This window comes from Myxine glutinosa, chromosome 7 (genome assembly GCF_964187855.1).
Source record: "Myxine glutinosa chromosome 7, kmMyxGlut1.1, whole genome shotgun sequence".
NCBI classification, from domain to species: domain Eukaryota; kingdom Metazoa; phylum Chordata; class Myxini; order Myxiniformes; family Myxinidae; genus Myxine; species Myxine glutinosa.
The window spans coordinates 96,470,369-96,490,039 of NC_136267.1; the positions used below are offsets into that span (position 1 = coordinate 96,470,369).

General features: G+C 46.2%; 1 protein-coding gene across 6 annotated transcripts in view; it reads left to right on the forward strand.

The window, feature by feature from the left end:
* Positions 1-19,671, forward strand: part of LOC137417443 (uncharacterized) — a 72,070-nt gene that overhangs the window by 39,329 nt on the left and 13,070 nt on the right. For all 6 annotated transcript variants that reach the window (XM_078782027.1, XM_068103349.2, XM_068103348.2 and 3 more), the window contains 3 exons: positions 16,647-16,816; positions 17,024-17,174; positions 18,017-18,832. In XM_078782027.1, coding sequence (XP_078638153.1) covers positions 16,647-16,816; positions 17,024-17,174; positions 18,017-18,832 — 1,137 coding nt within the window. The remainder of the gene's footprint in view (positions 1-16,646; positions 16,817-17,023; positions 17,175-18,016; positions 18,833-19,671) is intronic.

The following is a 19,671-nucleotide window of genomic DNA, read 5'->3' on the forward strand; positions in this document are numbered from 1 at the left end:
GCTTGGCCGCAAACGAACTGCGGTCCATTGTGGGTGGCCACAAACATTGCGGTCCATATGGTGTACCGATCCAGGCAGCGAACAGCGAAAGTGCAGGCCCACAACTGCGCAGCCAGCACCTCTCTCTCCTCTCTCTCTACCCCAAAGCCAGATCCTCGGAGGTGGGAGACAAAAGAAGCAGACAAGTGAGTAAGGTGGTAAGGGCGCAAAAGTGCACGCAATGTAAGGTAATGCACACTGGGGGCACATGGGAACCAGGTGAGACAGGTACGTTCCTATCGTACGCCCCCCCCCCCACCAGGTAACCTACATGGCCCCTCCCTTACCCCTTACTGCATCCACACAACACTACACTACTCATAAACATCTACTTTACAAATCAACAAACATCCCTACTGTCTTCCCCGTTCCTCCCATATACCAAATTCGTCTTCTCTCCCTCCTAACCAATCAAATTTGCCATTTTCAACTCTCATCAAAATTTGCCATCTCCAACTCAACATCATAATTTGCCATTACCAATTCATCATCAGTCCCTCCTAGGGAGGGAGAGATGGAATCACCCCAATGTCTCATCCACGTCGTGATGCGTCTCACAAATCCACACAGCGATTCATCTCCTGCAACAAAACAAAGAAAACACAGGTGTGGAGTCATCATCATCACCACAGGTAAGTGGCTGCGTATGGTGCGACAGGTTCTTCAATCCTAACTATCTCCTAAATGACTTTAACAACTTTACACTACCCGGGGTCTCTCTCCGGCCAAACCATTGGCCCTCTTCCACTATGGGTTCTAAAAACCAATTCCCATTGGCCAAACTGTGGTGCTCTTCAATTTGGGGTCTCACTCCCCCGATTCATCTCCCGGTGCCCTCGCACAATTTCTGGGCTGCGGCGTGTACCTCTCCCAGTGGGTCTACCCACCTGCACACCTCCACCACTGCAGTTGCCTCCGAGCTTACCTGCTCCTCACCCTAACCTAACTACCTGGGGAAGGCCCTCTGGCTCTCTCCCCACTCCGTGCCCTCTCTGGCACTGGGCTGCCCGATCCACACCCGGGATCCTCAGGCACCCACTCACAACTACCGGCTCCCAGAGCCCACCTGCGGCCTCACCTGGCCGACATCCTCACAGTGGTGGAGTGCCCAACCAACTACACACACTAACAGGCTACACGCCCAGCCATTTCCACAACACTAATGCACCCATTCACAACACCATTCTGCAACCGCACCACAAATGCCAATATCCAACCACAATTTACCTGCACCCTCTACCTAACACTTACACTACCCGCCCCGGGTGCTCGTGAAAGGGGTCCACTCTTCCCCCATCCACACCTTCGCACCATGCACACCACTCCGTACCACTCACTCCAACTCTCTCCACACACCTGTACCTGCACACCTGTGCTCTCACACCTGGTGCCACCTGCACCCTTCTCTCCCCAAGCGCATTCGCGCTGATCCACACACTCACTACTCATACACTGCTCCACACACCTGTCCAGTTGCACACCTGTGCAATCACACCTGTTCAATTCTCACAAACACGGCATCATCTCAGCTAACTACTCCCTTCTGAAACTTGCGCTTCCCAGTCGTCCCTTTAAACTATTGCGCTCCCTCGTCATTATAATCCACACTAATCTGCCTGCGTCCCCACTACAGGTATCAGTCACTAACTAACCTTAACGTTACCTAAGGTCATCTTCGCTAGATCCCTACACACCATATCCTAACCCACCCGGGCTAGTTTTCACTGCCATACACCCCATAATCTATTGCTCCTTTGCCCCCCATGGGAAGGGTGGCAGGGATGCCATCCCACCACATCGGGGGTCTCTCACTATCAATTTTGCACATCAAATTTCAACAAATCAAAAATTTGGCCAATCACTGCCCATCATCTGCCAATCATCACATTTTGTTTTTCTCTAATTTTGGGTCCAAAACACTAACCTCATCACCCAGTCGACTCACTACTGCCTCTCGGTGCGCCAATTCCTGTCCAAAGCCCGGCTTCGTAAAGCCAAGCAATGGATGCTGGTTGTTTTGTGCCAGCGGCTGGATGCGTCCGGTACTCGGTGCAGGGACGGAGGCTTACCCGGGCCGAGATCCCACGCCTCACCTCGGCGTGGAGCCATCCAATGTCCCGATCTCGACCTGCCGGCACGTCTCAACAAAACGCGGTCGCCATAACGACCCTTCCTATCGGGCTGCCCGCTCCGCCTCGTGGAGCACGGACGCGGCCGTTCAAAGCGAGGCCCAGCACGCACCGAGGGCCCGATTCGGCTATAAGTCGTTCTAAACTCGATCCCGTCTAACGTCGATGCTTCACCTGGACGCTTACACCCCGCAGCCCGTTCCTTGCTCACACATCCAGCCGTGCCCATGCTCCTCGTACCTTTCCTTACACACCCAGGTACCCTCATTCCACTCACAGCCTTGGTCACACACCTGACCACCGAATACTTTGGCACACATTCGTTGCTCGCACACCTCACCAATACACCGCTTTGCACCCCCTCCTCGGTCACCTCCTCTGTGACAATCACAGGTGTGCTCTCATTCGCACACCCAACCACGTGCCTCACCACCAACTCCAGCGTGCATTCCCACTCACGCTCTACCATTCCAGGTGTGCATCCTTCCATCCCAGGTGTACATCCTCGCTCACCTGTCACAACTAACTCACGCTCCATGTCACTCTCACTACTTTCACCTCCACTCGTGACAACGCACTCACCCTTACTCTTGACAGCACACTCTTTCCTCATGCACCTGTCCGTCACACACCTTTCTCGCGCACACTCTCCCGTTACACCCTCTGTAACACTCACCACAGGTGGACACTCTTCCTTACTTCTGACAGCGCACTCTTTCCTCATGCACCTGTCCGTCACACACCTTTCTCGCGCACACTCCTGCGCACACTCTCCCGTCACACCCTCTGTAACACTCACCACAGGTGGACACTCTTCCTTACTTCTGACAGCGCACTCTTTCCTCATGCCCCTGTCCGTCACACACCTTTCTCGCGCACACTCCTGCGCACACTCTCCCGTCACACCCTCTGTAACACTCACCACACCACGCTTCCATGTGCTCCCTCGCACACGCGCTACGACCGACTCATTCTCGCCAACACCCTCACTCCTGGGCACACACTTTTTCCTCACACACCCCAGAGTCGGACTTTCTCGCACACCTCCTCTTTCGCACACCAGACCTGTCGCACACTTCACCAGTGGCCTCTCACGAACACCCGGGTCCATCTCGAACCCCAAGCCTCTTAAATCACCTGGCGCATCATACGCACGACCATATTGGTCACCACTTACACCGGGTCCTCTTCCTCTTCGCTTCTGCTCCATCGCCTGCGAATCCCTCATCCGGTTAATGAGCACATCATCACGATCCAAACACAGACTTTGGACCAATTCTTTTATCTCCTCTTTTATCTCTTTCTTATCCCCTCTCCGTCGCTTCTTAATTTCGCTCATCCCTTCCTCCACTTCTTCTAATTTGTGCTTCACCTCTTTTATTCCCCGGTACGTCTCCTCAAGCTCATCCTCTAAGGCTACCTTGACCGTTTCCATGTGCGTCCTCACCTGCCGGTCCTTCGTCTCCATTACCTCTATCACCTCGTCCAACCTCGTTGTCAGTCCCTCACGTACCATCTGACATTCCCTCTTCGTCGCTATCAAGTCGTTTTTAATTTCTTTTTGTGTCGCCTTTAAACCTCCTAATACCGCAGTGTTCCTTTGAACCTGCTCCACTAACTCCGTCTGTCCCACCGTCAGCTGCTCCACCTCCTGCGTCAGGTCCTCTATGCCCCCTTGTAACTTTACAGTCCCCTTTCTCACCTCCTTTTCCATGTGCTCCTTACAGTGCCTCACCTCCTCGCGCACTCCTCCGACCTCCTCACTCACTCCTCTTCTGATCTCCTCTCCCATCACTTGCATCTCCTGCCCAGATGCCACCCTCATCTGCTCCATTTCCTCCCTGTGAGCATCCAGTTTGGTTTCTACCCCCATTCTGACCCCCTCTATCTGCTGCTCCATTTGTTTAACTTCCCTTTCCGCTTGGTCCCTCATGTCCCTCAATTTGCCTTCCATACTGTTTTCTAACCCCTCTAACCCTTTTTGCATCCCTTCCATTTGATTCTCTTGAGCGGCCATTCTGTTTTCTACCCCCGTTAACCCATGTTTTACTTCTTTTATCCCGTTGTCTAACCCCTCAAAATTTTTGTCTACCTTCTCACCAGTACCCCTCGCTTCGTCCCTCATTACCCCCAATTGCTCACTCCGAGCCCTCGCTTCGTCCCTCATTACCCCCATTTGCTCACTCTGAGCCCTCGCTTCGTCCCTCATTACCCCCATTTGGTTTCCCATTACCCCCATTTGGTTTCCCAAGTCATTCCTCAGGTCTTCACTTGTCTGGACCATGAGCGCCTTTATTTGTTCCATAAATAGGCCCCAATCCATCGGCGGCGCTGCCACGGTCGCTGGCGCGGTGCTCAGCGAGGCGCCATTTTGCGCGCCCGCTTCTTCGTGCGTGACGGCGCTATTTTGCGAACCTGCCGCCCTCACTGCTTCGCTCTCCTCCTGTCCCTCATTTTGGTCCTGGATCGACCCTACCTCACTCTCCCCTACCGGACCCCAGCCGTCTTGATCCGCCATAGCGCGACTTGCAAAATTCGAGTTTCGTAAAACAAATACAAATTTCGGCCGCTCCAAATTTTGACCAAATTTTTTTTTTTCCTCTATTCGTTTTTTTTTTTTTTTTCCAAATTTGGTCGGGCCTCGAATCTCACTCCCGACACCAATTGTTACAGATACGACTTTGATGGTATGGTGGGCCGAGCGGGATGGCCGCCGTATCCGTACAAGTTACCCCGATTGCACCCGGGGTTGACTAATCGCGCTATGCTGGCTCAATAAGAAAAAGAAGACACCCGGCTGGATTATAATGACACAATACGACACCAGGGGTTCAGTTCTCAAGTATATTCGTACGGAAAAAGGTTAGATTACAACTACAAGAGGGACAGCATAGGAAGACAGGCACTTAGACACACTCTTATATTAACCCTAGACAGACCACAGATAAACGGGACAACGCTGACTCACACGGGATTTGATGGCAAGGAAAGCGGCAGTCGATGGCTCAGGTGCACCTGGCTCAGGGACAGAATCACGTACGGTGGTGTCCAGCAGATGCGGGGAGGTCGCTCAGCGCTCGTGGGTCGCGACTTTGGTGGAGATGCCGGGGAGGTCGCTCAGCGCTCGGGAGGGTGGCGTCTTGTCCTTCCAAGCTCGGGGCGCATCTGACGTCACGTCCGGCGCGGGGCCGCGTATATCCGGCGGGGAGTGACACGCCCTCGGCTCGTTAGCGCCGCCCCAGATGGCATCGGCCCATGGCTTCTCATTGGGTGCGGGGGTTACCGGCTCCGCCCTTGACGAGGGGCCGACAGGGAGCCCCTTCGTGGTAACCCCGTGGAGCGCGTGGTCAATGGCGGCTAACCGAGCCGGAAGGAGGACGCCCACTCCCCATGCCGTCACCGCGCCGCCCCCCTCTTTTGTTGTTGTTGTTGTAGTTGGCGCTTCTTCATGGGGAAGAGATGCGGAGAGGTATGGGGAGGTCCTAAACTTCCTAACAGGTGCCATATAATCACATTCTGGTGCAACGAAGAGTCATAATTAATGGAAACAAGTCCTTAACTGACATAGATTAAGAATAACTAGCAAGATGTCCTATAATTGTCTACGTGTGGTGCGGGGGGACCTGGGCACGACATTTAATGGGGGGATGAAGGGGAAGATCGGCTCTAATGGGTGTTGTTTACAGACAATGGGACTAGGGAATGGGGTAAGGGAGAGTTGGGGAGTATCGGAGAAAATAGGGGAATATTTACAAGCGGATATGGAGGCCAAATTCCATATTCGCAACAATATATATATATATATATATATATATATATATATATATATATATATATACTGTATATATATACATATATATATATATATATATATATATATATATATATATACACACACAGCGTGTGTGTGTGTATATATATATACCCTTTTGTGTGTATATATTAATGCTGTGAACATTAACAGCGTGTGTGTATATATATTTACCCTTTTTAAGGCCATTTTGACCTTAAAATGAATAGGCTTTTATCTTGTACCTACCTCTACTAGGTGGTTGGGTTTCGTGAAGATTGGAATAAAATTGTGACCTATAGGCGATTGACAGACAGACAGACAAACAGACAGACAGGCAGGCAGACAAACAAACAGAATAACAGGCCAGACCAACCAATATACTTGCGAATCTTTGATTTCACAAGTAACAAGCGGTCATAGACCGGATCTTTGTGAAATCAGTCACTGCGACCTTGCCCTTTAGACCTCAAAAACAATGGGCTTCTAGCTTCTGATTGGTGAACGAATTATGTGACCCAACGTGCAAATTATGTTCAAATGTCAAGTCAATCAGATGAAAAAGGACGATATAAAGTGGCCTTGACATTTGACCTTTTCACCTCAAAAAACAACAACAGGCTTCTAGGTGTTGATTGGTGAACCAATTCAGTTACCCAATGTGCAAATTATGTTCAAATGTCAAGTCATTCGGATGAAAGTTGACGATTTTCTAACCTTTACCTTTGACCTTTTGACCTCAAAAATAATAGGCTTCTAGCTATTGACTACGTCTACCAGATTGTTAAGTATTGTGCATGTATGTGCAGAATTGCAACTTGTAGGCAATTGGCAGATAGACAGACAGACGGAGATTAACAGACCAGACCAGCAAATATAGTCATGTGAAAAAGTAAGTACACCCCATGTAAAGTTTTGACTTTTTCAACATATTTCAACATACAGCAATTTGATCTTCATTTCAACAATATTGATCGATAAAGGTGATATAATATAACAAATATCATGAAACATATACATTTTGTAGTCCATTGTATCATTTAAATAAACATAAATGCAAATTTTGCATGTGGAAAAAGCAAGTACGGTACACCCCTACAATTATCACTACTTCAAATACCTAAAATTAGAATCAGGTGCACCAGCTCAGGTGCAAATGATAAGAACATCGTTGGAGAGGATCTTGGAGGAAACTGTCTCATTTAAACCTCAGACATTTAGTTTGGTTTGCTCTTTGTTGTTGAAGTGTGTGTCGTCACCATGCCTAGATCAAAAGAGCTCTCTGAGGCCTTCAGAAAGAAGGTTATTGATGGCTACGAGTCTGGGAAGGGATTTTAAAAGATCTCCAAACAATTTGAAATCAATCATTCGACTGTCCGTAAGATCATCTACAAGTGGAGAAGATTCCAAACAACTACCAACTTGTTCAGGCCAGGCCGCCCCAGCAAGTTCAGCCCGAGAGCAGACCGCAAGATGCTGAAAGAAGTCTCGAAGAACCCCAGAATGTCAACACGGGACCTACAGGTAGCTCTTGCCACTGTTGACGTCAAAGTGCACGAGTCTACCATTAGAAAGAGGCTGCACAAATTTGATCTACATGGGAGGTGTGCCAGGAGGAAACCTTTGCTGTCCAGAAAGAACATCAAAAAAAACAGTTTAAAATTAAGAAATAATTAAGAAATTACCTATTTTACCTTGTCCCGTGAATATAATATGCACATTTTAGCGCAATTCGTGAAATATAACCGACTTACAATTCTAAATAGTATTGAACGACCTGCAAGCTTTCATCCAATGAGATATTATTTAAGTAACGTCTTCGGTAGCGTCTTCTTGTTTATCCAATAAGGAACGCTGTTTGGGAAGACTACGGCAAAGGCAGCTATTGACGTTTCATTGCCGATTTACGTAAACCGCGATTTTTTGGGTCACGTCCGACGTCCACAAACAGCTAATCGCATATAATTATGTGTCGTAAGTGGCATGAAGGCTGCGGAAAGGGAGAGAATTTCTCTCGATTTAAAGTGTATTTGCCACGATTCTGGTGTTACTGATGAAGATATAAGACCCTTCATCGAATCTTCATGGGCTTCATTTTTATGTAGTGTTGGTATTTGGCAAAATCTAGTCGGAAATCGGGCTGAAATAGCGATGTGTTTTGTGCAAGAACATGGCGGCCACATTAACGTTCCGAAGCCCGAAGACGCTGGATTTCATCGGCGATGCTACCAGTATTTTACCGATTTTATTTTATTTTATTTATTTCTTTTTAATTAATTAATTTTAATTTAATTAATATAATTAATAAATTTAATTAATTAATTTAATAATTTAATTATTTATTTATTTTATTTTATTTTATTTTTTTATTTTACCAGTAAGGTGAGAATGAAGGGGCTCTATACAACAGCGTTTCATCATTTCGCTAACTTTGTCATTGAAGGCAAAATAATAAGAAACAAAGAAATCATCTGCTTGTCAAAGTTAAAGATATTTGTCAGAGCTGTGCTTGACATCGAGAAGAAAGATGCCACCAACTACAAGAGTTGGAACTTCAAAACAGGTTACAGAGAGAGAGTACCCTCAGCTGTGTTTCTTCAAACCAAAGAGAAACTATGAGAGTGACTTTGTCTATGTTGACACACTATGTACAGAAGATCTGGTAGAAGGTTCAAACCAATATGACTCATAAACGACAGACATGTCAGGGACAGATACCGATGTAACAGACATTGATGAACAAGCAGAGACACCAAAGCACATAATGACCAAGGGGCACTTAATTTAACTGTAGTAATTCAAATTAAATGTTTGAATCAACTGAATTTTAGGAAATAAGCCATTTTCCTGGATATCTACTGAACCATACATCAAAGATGATGCTAGAATCATGAAATGCACCTTAAAAGCAAATGTTTGGATTTTTAAAAAAGTAGACATGGATCTACATCACTACATGTAATGGGAGGTGATACAAGGAATTCTAATATTGAGGTAAATTTGTAACATATGTAGGTCAGGGGGTTTTGAGTTATGGTCATTGTCAAAATGTTATCCAAACCCCACATGTACATTGACAATTCATAGTCATACATGACAAAGTTTTGTAAACATATTCACTCCATGTATGACGGATCAGGTACATGTATACATTTTGTAAATATTTCATTTATTTTTAACAAGTAGAGATGCCAGATTGTATTTTTTTTTGTGGATCAATGAGATATTGATAGCCAGATTTCAGATTTTATGGATTTCTGATTTCCTAATTTTACTTCTCTAGTAGATGTACATAGAAATGATGAATTGTAAAAACTGTAAAAAAAGAAAGAAAATGTTATTCAAGTCATTGATTCATTTATCAATTCAAGTTTATTGATTGACTTTACCGCAAGAAAATCACTCTTCATGTAAATGTATTATACAAATCATGAATTGATTGACTCTATAACAAGAAAATATTAATATTGTAAATGTTAATACAAATACAAATCTTAACATGTTCAATTGATACAGGAGAATTCAATTGTAATGCCTATACATTAGAGCCCTAATTATTCTGTTATACCAGGAAACAATGTTATGCGTTTTTTAACAACTTAATCAAAAATTATGTAACTTATATTTGCTTTAGGGACACAATTTATTGGATTTTACACTGGAATCAGTCCAAATTGTCAAAATGTACAACAAAATACATGTTTTGACCCAGGTGAACATGCAGTTTGCTATTGACCGAAGAAATTTGAAAATGCACTTTTTACCAAAACAGAATTTTAACTTTGGAAAAATTATGGCTCTACTATACATGTACTAAAAGATCAAGTTCATGTACAAGACAAGGCACAATTTGCTGTTTTGTATCATATCTTTGATTACTTTTGATGGGGGGGGGGGGGGGGGGAGGGGGGCGGGTGCATAAGTTCTAACCGCTAATAAAGTTGAGCAGTGCAGTCAGCTACCATGTATTAAATTATCCATGTTTTTATACGTGATATATGAATGAATGAATGAATATTTAAATTGTGAAAGTATTTAAAATATAACATTTGATGCAATATATATATTGTTGCGGATCTTCGAAGCCTGTTCCCGTTACAAAGGGGAGATTAAACCCCTTTTTCTCCTTGGGTCTTCGAAACCGCGAGACCGAGTCGCCACTTCCTGGCAAACGTGGAAAAGGGTTTCGGGACAAATTCACACGTACCTTTGGTACCCACGCCGCAGCGGAAGCGGGGATCGAGCCTCGCACGAACCACGCTTAATTGAGTACGCCCGAGCGGAATGCGTATCACGTGACTCGTGCTGTTAATTCTCTATTAGAAACCGATTAGAGCGATTCTTATTCGTACCATGCGAAGCCAATCATGGAAAAGACAGGACGGTTGAATCGGAAGAAAGAACAAGATTTATTTACACTATTTACAGGAATTGGTAGAAGGAAAGGGACACAGGGCAGAACTTAGTCATTCTTATACTTAGACCCAGACAATGGGCCCACTCACATGCATGGGGAGATGGAGGAAGGATGTTCACGCGCCGAACGCCCCTGCTCCGGTCGCTCCGGGAACAGCTCACCCGGCGTGGCCCTCTGGCGGTCATGGCACGTATCCCGGCGAAAGCAGGCAGGAGTAAATCCTCGCGGCGCGTATGCAGGCAAAGGCAGGCAGGAGGAAATCGTGTGCCTATGGCCCGGCGCGGGACGTTCTTTACAGCGCGCGATTAATACTGCGCAGAGCGCGGGGAGCAGGGCAAAGTTCATGTACAATGAGGTAATTCAGTTCATAGGCGATACGACTCAATACGAGGCAATGCTGACGCGCGTTCTCAACTCCTCTGCGTCTTTTCTCGTCTGACACGGGGGGATCTGAGCAGGGTTATATCGCCCCGCCCCAGAGTCTCACTCAAATGTTCCAAACCCCGCCACTTGCCGCAGTGGTAAGCCATTCCCCATCGAGCCCTGATTGGTGGCTCGTGCTTACCGATGGCTCCTGCTCCTCCTGCCCCGCCTTCCTTCGGCCTCGGTCGACTTGTTCAGGCCTGCCGCGTGGTATTTCGGCGCCAATACCAAACCAAAGCGCCATAAGGACACCTAATTTTAACTGGCCTACTCAACGCAAAACTTTCACAGGAAAGGACTACACTTCCATTTACTAAGAAATAACTGAACTTAAGCGAGGCTACATGTTGTGGTGTAACTAACTAAGATAGGAAATTAACCTTTATTGCAAAACCGCAACAATATATATTGCAAACCAGACCTTATTGGGCATTAGCTTTTAAAATAAATCATAATTCATTCGCAAAACAGGCCACTGTACATAAAATGTTCCCTGTGTAATCAAACTTTCAAATACAAAGTTTCTCCACATGTTTCCAAACTATGTACGAGTCACAAGCATAGTAACTCCTGAATAAAATACAAATACCATGGAGATAACTGTCAACCGACTATCTGTTGAGTCCACCGTTATATTTACATCACACAACATTACACTCTACATCAAAATAGTCCAGAACACATTTTATATAAAATTATACCAACTTTGATAGTTCCTTTCTTATCAGGTCATTCTTTTTTTGTGCACATTACGTTTTTCTATTACCCAGATGTGTATCTATCTATAATTCCAGTAATCTCTGTGTGAATGTCTGTGTGTCTGTGTGTCTGTGTGTTTGTCTGTGACCGCTGTTTCTCGACAACTACCGGTCCGATATACTTGAAACTTGCCAGGTATATTGCTGGGGACCCGAGGATGTGCCTTTTCAAGGTTTCATATTAATCGGAGAAGTAGTTACCGAGCTATGGCGATTTCTTTACCAAACTCCGCAAGCCGTTCGCTTTGGACCAAACCATTTCATGTAAATAGAGGGGGGGGTTCTGTGGTCGTTGCGAATGGACCAAACCATTCATGTAAATAGAGGGGGGGGTTCTGTGGTCGTTACTGCCACGTGGTTTCAAAGTTTTTTTTTGTTGTTGTTGTTTGCACGCATGTTTTTTTGCACCCACGTACGGGCACGCCCTAGGATGTTTACACACACACACCCCTACACAAATTTTTTTTTTTTTTTTTTTTTTGGCAAGGAACGGGCACCCACGTACGGGCACGGCCTAGTATTTATAATAAAAATACACCAGTTGCATATTTAATATTTTTAAAATGGTTAAATACATACAGAGCACACAAGTAGAAAAACAACATTTTGGTCTGAAGTGACGATGCATGCCCTTAATTCCTTGTTTACCCCCAAAACTTTGAGCCCGCACCCTTCGCGAATGTGCAACTTCTGGTGTGGGATAAGGTATAATAGTGATGGCACATATATTAGTTTCATTTTAAACCAAATTTCATCTTCCCCCCATGAGTGGACCACAAGAATAATTTTCTAGAGGAATAAGGAAGGCACAGCCCATAGCCTATTATAAAAATCGGGGTGTAAGTGGGTTTACGGGGGAAGGGGAGGGGTGGGGGCAACCCCAAAATAGGTATATTATATTTTTGTTTGCTTCTTTAAAATATTATACCTTAAAGCCATTGAAGCAATTTAAAGTCGTATAGTTAGTTAAAGTATAAAGTTTAAAGTGTATGTATATATATATATATATATATATATATATATATATATATATATATATATATTGCGGTTTTAGAACCCACACTTTTGTAAATAAATAATCACTTGTAAATATGACATTAAAGGTTAAAGGTAGCACCCTTAGTTAGTCCACAAGCAACACGTAGGCCACCATAGCAACTCAGTTATTTCACTATTATGTGTTTTAGACAAGGCCGTGTGTCCAATAGTTGAATCTGCGTTGCGTCAATTAAATAAGGAGTAGGCCCTTTCGTCCATTTTGCCAATCTCTCTCATGCATGCGTAAGCGAAGGACCGCATTCGAATTTGGTGTGTGGGTGCAACCCACGTCAAAATCCAAGATGGCCGCCGCCATGTATGTCTGATGCCATGTATGTCTGAACCTTGTAACCTGCATATCTTGAAAAATAAGCGAAGTACCAACTTCTAATCTGGTGTGTGGGTGTATCTAGGCATAAGGAAGATCGCTATTGAAAATTGGGTCGCCACGTCAAAATCCAAGATGGCCGCCGCCATGTATATGTCTGAAATTTGTGAGCGAAATATCTCGAAAAATAAGCAAAGTACCAACGTCTAATCTGGTGTGTGGGTGTACCTAGGCACAAGGAAGAGCGCTGTTTAAAATCGGGTCGCCATGTCAAAAGCCAAGATGGCCACCGCCATGTATGTCTGAACCTTGTGAGATGAATATCTTGAAAAAATAAGCAAAGTACCAACTTCTAATTTGGTGTGTGGGTGTATCTCGGCATAAGGAAGAACGCTATTGAAAATTGGGTCGCCACGTCAAAATCCAAGATGGCCGCCACCATATATATGTCTGAACCTTGAGTGAAATATCTTGAAAAATAAGCGAAGTACCAACTTCTAATCTGGTGTGTGGGTGTATCTAGGCACAAGCAAGAAGGCTGTTTAAAATTGTGTCGCCACGTCAAAATCCAAGATGGCCGCCGCCATGTATGTCTGATGCCATGTATGTCTGAACCTTGTAACCTGCATATCTTGAAAAATAAGCGAAGGACCAACTTCTAATCTGGTGTGTGGGTGTATCTCGACATAAGGAAGAACGCTATTGAAAATTGGGTCGACACGTCAAAATCCAAGATGGCCACCCCCATTTATGTCTGAACCTTGTGAGATGAATATCTTGAAAAATAAGCGAAGTACCAACTTCTAATCTGGTGTGTGGGTGTATCTCGGCATAAGGACGAACGCTATTGAAAATTGGGTCAACACGTCAAAATCCAAGATGGCCGCCACCATATATATGTCTGAAACTTGTGAGCGAAATATCTCGAACAATAAGCGAAGTACCAACGTCTAATCTGGTGTGTGGGTGTATCTATTGGGTCGCCACGTCAAAATCTAAGATGGCTGCCACGATGTATGTCCGAACCTTGTGAGATGAATATCTTGAAAAATAAGCGAAATACCAACTTCTAATTTGGTGTGTGGGTGTATCTCACCACAGGGAAGAACGCTATTGAAAATTGGGTCGCCACGTCAAAATCCAAGACGGCCGCCACCATATATATGTCTGAACCTTGTGAGCGAAATATCTCGAAAGATAAGCGAAGTACCAACTTCTAATTTGGTGTGTGGGTGTATCTCGGCATAAGGAAGACCGCTATTGTAAAGTGGGTCGCCACGTCAAAATCCAAGATGGCCGCCTCCATGTATGTCTGACCCTTGTGAGCGAAATATCATCATATAGCATGTTTTCTGCGTGTTCCACTTTGTCAACTCACATCACTTCCCCGACGGGGGACCTAGGCGTAACGCTTGTGTGTTTTAGATAAGGCCATGTGTCCAATAGTTGAATCTGCGTTGCATCAATTAAATAAGGAGTAGGCCCTTTCGTCCATTTTGCCAATCTCTCTCTCCCAATTCTGTTACGCGCCTTGGTTAGCGCTCGCTCAACGCCGCCATTAACCATGCGGTCAGGCTCGAGGAAGAAGGGGGCGGGGCGCCAAGAACAAGGTGTGGCCTGTCAACCAGCCGTCAAAGGCGTGGCCGGTAAGCCCCCACCAGCCAACCAGGGCTGAGGCGCTATCACCAACGGGCGTGGCTTTTTGACTGGTGGAGTGATCTTGGCGCGCGTAATATAAGCGCGAACGAAAAGCCCTTTCACGGGACTGGTGGGAGAGCGCGGACTTACACGGACTTGGAAGGACTGATGAGAGAGCGCTGAGTGCATTGCGAAAGCCTATTGGCTTTGGAAAGCCTATTGGCTTTGGAAAGCCTATTGGAAAGCCTATTGGCCTATTGGCCTACAAAGCGCACATTGGCAAAGGAGGACTCACTCGCTGGCGCTGAATGAGAAGCTTGGAGAGGGTGCGTTTAGCACGACCATACGTTTATTACGTACGCTGAAGGACACGAGCCTCCCCCCCACCATATGTAAGGTCCGCTCGCGTTGAACGATACGCGGAGCTGCCTGCTGGGTTTCGCGCACTGGACTGGAGTGGACCGGAGCCTGGACCCCATCGCCTGGACCATCTACCTGGACCTTCCACCCTACCAGCTACAATCCCCGTGTGAGTGTGTCTGTTTGTCTGGGGTCATAGAATAAGACTGTTATAAGACTGCCCTGTGTCCTGCTTCTTCTTCTTCTCCCTGTACATTCTTTCCTTTCCTCTTCTTTTTGGTTTGTAAATAAATTCCCTTGTTCTTTCGTGGTTTTCCCTAATCCGATCGCATCCGTGCTTTCTCTCAATTGAGTACCTGTGGCACGATTTGGAACCGCTCAGAATCGGGTTTAGTCATGGTTAACGGCTCGGATCGCGGATTGCTAACCGCTCGGCATTCTCCATCTTATCCGTGGTTCGAGTGGGAGTTATTTCCCTGCTTTACGGTCGGGTTAGTAAGTAGGTATTTGGGACTACCTTGACCAATGACCCTAGCTAATACCGACTGGAAGGAGCGTTATAACTCGCAGGACTCAGGACGGCCAGCTAAAAAGACAAGGGGATTAACCCCCCCCTTGATAAGGGGAGCGCCGACCCCCGGGATCCGTAACAATATATATATATACTTTAAAGTAAAGTCTAAATTTAAAGTTTTAATATATGTTAGTATGAGGCATGAGATTGGTGTTTGGGGGGAGGCGGTGTTTATCTATATATATATTTATCTATATGACTGTGTGTTTATATCTTTGTTTATGTGTGTCTGTCAATCTTTATATATCTGTCTGCATCTATCTATCTAGTTACCTGTCTGTCTTTCTGTCTGACAGTCTGTCTGTTGTAAGAATGCCCTTGTGTATCGTCTATGTAATGCAATTCTGTCTTGTGTCTCTGTTTATCTATCTATCTGATATAGGAGTGTGTGATTGATGTAAGAATGTGCTTTTACTTTTATGAGGGAGAGAGATGGGGGAAGACAGGAGGTTTGGGTTCAGAAGGGATAGGGAGAACAAAGATGGCACAGAGTTGGGAATGAAAGGTTTTACATTGGGGGGGGAGGGGATGTTGATATAAGAATGTGCTTTTACTTTTATGAGGGAGAGAGATGGGGGAAGAGAGGAGGTTGGGGTTCAGAAGGGATATGAAGAACAAAGATGGTACAGAGTTGGGAATGAAAGGTTTTACATTGGGCGGGAGGGGATGTTGAGGTATTATTGGGGTGGAGGAGTTGAGGTGTTGTGTGGGTGGAGGAGTTGAGGTGAGGCGGGGGTTTGAAGCTTTGGAGTGTGGAGGGCAGGAGCGGGATTGGAGCTTTTGAGTTGGAAGGGGGAGGTTGAGGACTTGTGGTTTGGGAGCAGAGCTTGATGATTTGTGGTTTGAGAGGAGGGCTTGAAGTCTTGGGGTTGAGGACTTAGGGTTGGAACAGGGGGAATAAGTGGGGAGGGGTGGGTTAGGACTTCATTAGGAAAGGGGTACTGAGGACTTGAAGTCACATTTTTATTACGATGAATTTCCATGGGTCCCTGACATTATGTTGTCAAGGGACATTCCTGTCAAACTCCTTAAATATTCCACATTGTATTGGAAACAAATTCCCTTACAACAGCCCAGTGGAACTGGGTTGTGTGTGTGCATGCGTGAGTGCGTCTAATACTCCTTTCCCTTTTGTCATTCTTTTTCCTATAGATCAACAGCCATTGGGAACCCAAACACACATGGCACCAGAAGTGGCTGCAAGCGCAGGCCATGATGTCCGTGCAGATGTGTGGAGCGTATCCTGCACCATGCTCCACATGTTGACAGGGAGACACCCATGGGTACAACGCTTCCCAGACATGAAAGTTCTATATTTTGTGGTGAGAACATGGTACTTTAAGCAGATCTTCTGGCCATACCTCCACTTGAAGTTGTGTATTCTTTATGTGTGCTCATTCCATATGAGGTCGTCAAATTGTAACTTGATCATTGACTAGAAAAAAAACAAGGTGGCCATTTGTGATGTTTTCATTTTAGCATTTCTACATATATGATTGGTTTACTTTTACTTTTTGTTTTTAAAACAGATTGTTCAGCACGAAGCTCCTTTGTGGGAACTACCATCGAGTTGCTCTCCTGTCTTGGTAGAACTTCTGAGTTATGGCCTGCAGAAAAACATGCAGGAAAGACCATCAGCTGCTTTGCTTCTTCGCCAAGCACAGTTGGCACTTTCTGAATGTAGATGGCACCCTTTTTTCTCCACAGTTTTCTGTCAGTTCTATCTCACTCCCCTTCCCCGGTCATGGGTGGCCTCACTCCGCACTTCCTCCCTCCCCTCCCGGCGTGGCGCACCGTGCTCTCTACTCTCCTCCCGCCACCCCCCCCCCCCCTCCTCCGCCATGGGTTCAGCTCGCATCTCGCTCACCCCCTGCCATTGGCACACCTCGCTCACCCCTGCCGTTGGTGCACTTAACACCCATCTGATCCGGCCACCCCCTCTCCCCTCTGTCGGATACATGTTGCACTCCTCCCTCATGCCCCTCTGCCACCGCCCTTCTCACCTCTCTCAGTCGCCTGTCTCGTCTTTCCCTTCTCTCGCCCGTCTTGTCTCACCCCTCTCCCACCAATGTCATCTCGCCCATCTTGTCTCATCTCGCATCTTTCCCACCCATCTCCTCTCGCCCCTCTGTCGACTGCCTCTCTGCCAGCCACCCGTGTCACCCCTCTGTCGGCTGCCTGTCTCACCCCTCCACCAGCCACCCATCTCGCCCCTCCGCCAGCCTCCCGTCTTTCCTTCCACCGGCCGCCTGTCTTGCCCTCTGCCGGCCGCTTGTCTCGCCCCTCTGCCGGCCATCCATCTCACCCCCTCTGTTGGCCGCCCTTTGTGCCAGCTTCTAAAATCATTCTCACCGCACATGCACACATAATCCAATTCACACCTCCTCTTTGCACCACCTATCTATTCCTTTGTTTTGTTTCAGCACTTTTGAAATTATTTACGTTTTTACTATAACATGTTGTTTCTGCATGCTATTCTATGACACGCTTATTTTTTTAATTCTCTCAATGCTTCATTACAGTGGGAGGTCTGTCTACTGCCATCTCCATTCGGGACAGTTTGGTGAGCCACAGTCTGGCCAAGCGTCCTCAGCAACTGGCTCCACTTGTGTCGGGCAGCAGTACTCTGTCACTTGAACAACCCGGAGCATTGGCTTTGCAGATGCCTGTCCTGGCTGGAAACCACAAAATGAATGTAGAGAGTTTGGGGAAGATGAAGAGCTTGGGCAGTGAAGGACATTCATCCCAGTTTAGAGACGAGGGCAAATTTAGAGAGAAGGACAAAAATGAGGAGATCAAGATTTACAGTGAAGACAGAACCACCCACCAGGAGACATGCTCACCAAGTCTTCTTTCCCCCCAACTTCAGGAACAGGAACAAGTCAAGGTGCAGGGAGATTATGCACACCCAGCAGCCATTTCTCACCCTCAACCCAGCAAATCAGAAGGACCACCTGCTCATCAGGACACCTTGGAGAACTGTGAATATGCCACAGAGATCATTGAGAAAGCAAACAAGGTAAGCAATGCTGCAGGACCAGACTCCCCCATGGAGAAAACCATCCAGGTTGAGAGTGCGGCAAACAAAGAGACAAAGTCGTGCTCCAGCAGCCGTAAAAGTGGCAGGCCTGTTCGTATAGCCTGCTCTTTCTCGACACCCATTCAGGAGCCATCAGAGGAACGTCCAGCCACTCGGCATTGTATGTCCGTTTGTGATTACAAGACCACAACAGGGCCTCACCCAGATGATTTCAAGACGCAGTGGTTGCAAAACCCAGCAGAAGAGTTTTGCAGCCAGCCCCGGGATCTTCAACAGGAACTTGAAGTTGCAACAAAAGGTTTATACCACATATCACTCCTCCTGGAAGTTTTTGTTGTTAGAAATACAAATGTGTAAACTTTTAGCATGGGAGAAAAGACATCCGAGATGTTCGGATTCTGAGTCGTCTTTATTAAACTGCAATCATAAAAATTCTCAAACTTCTGCTGAGATGTATCCCATACCAGAAAATCCCCCGATAAACCAAAGCTAAAGCACATTCACATATTCTGAAACGATGAGCAAAATAATGCTGCTGCAAACCCTTGGAAGGGCGAAGAACCTTGGAGTGTTTTTAGGTCATCTCATCTGAAAACTCGAAGAGATTAACTTGGAAAATGTGTCGTGATGTCCAGATGTCTGTCTATCCATCCGGCTGTCCGTCCATCTGTTAACTTGCTGTTTTTGCTCCTCCTCCCTGATCACCCTGCTGATTTTTCTGAAACTTGATACATGAACATAAGACAGTAACCCCCATAATCGCTCGGGCTTCAACTTTTCGATTTCGGATCACGGGGCATCCCGGGGGTTGGGTGGGGAGGGGGAAGGGAGAGGGTAGTGCGGGGTTATCCCCCTGAAACTTTGGATCCATACTCGTCCCTTATTTACCAACCATTTGCTTTGAAAACCCGATCCAGCCCTTCTACTCGATAGTCCACAGGATTGCCCGGTCTTAGATTTTTCGATTTTGGATCAGGGGGCCTCCCACGATGTTACCCCAAATCTCAACCTCAAGAGATGACTGCAGCCCACTCGGGGATATTTCTTTTTTTTTTTGCAGTGGGACACCAGTTAATTTCATTTCAAAACAAATTATGTAGATCCACACAAAGGCTGGGCTGTTATGGTGCCTACAGT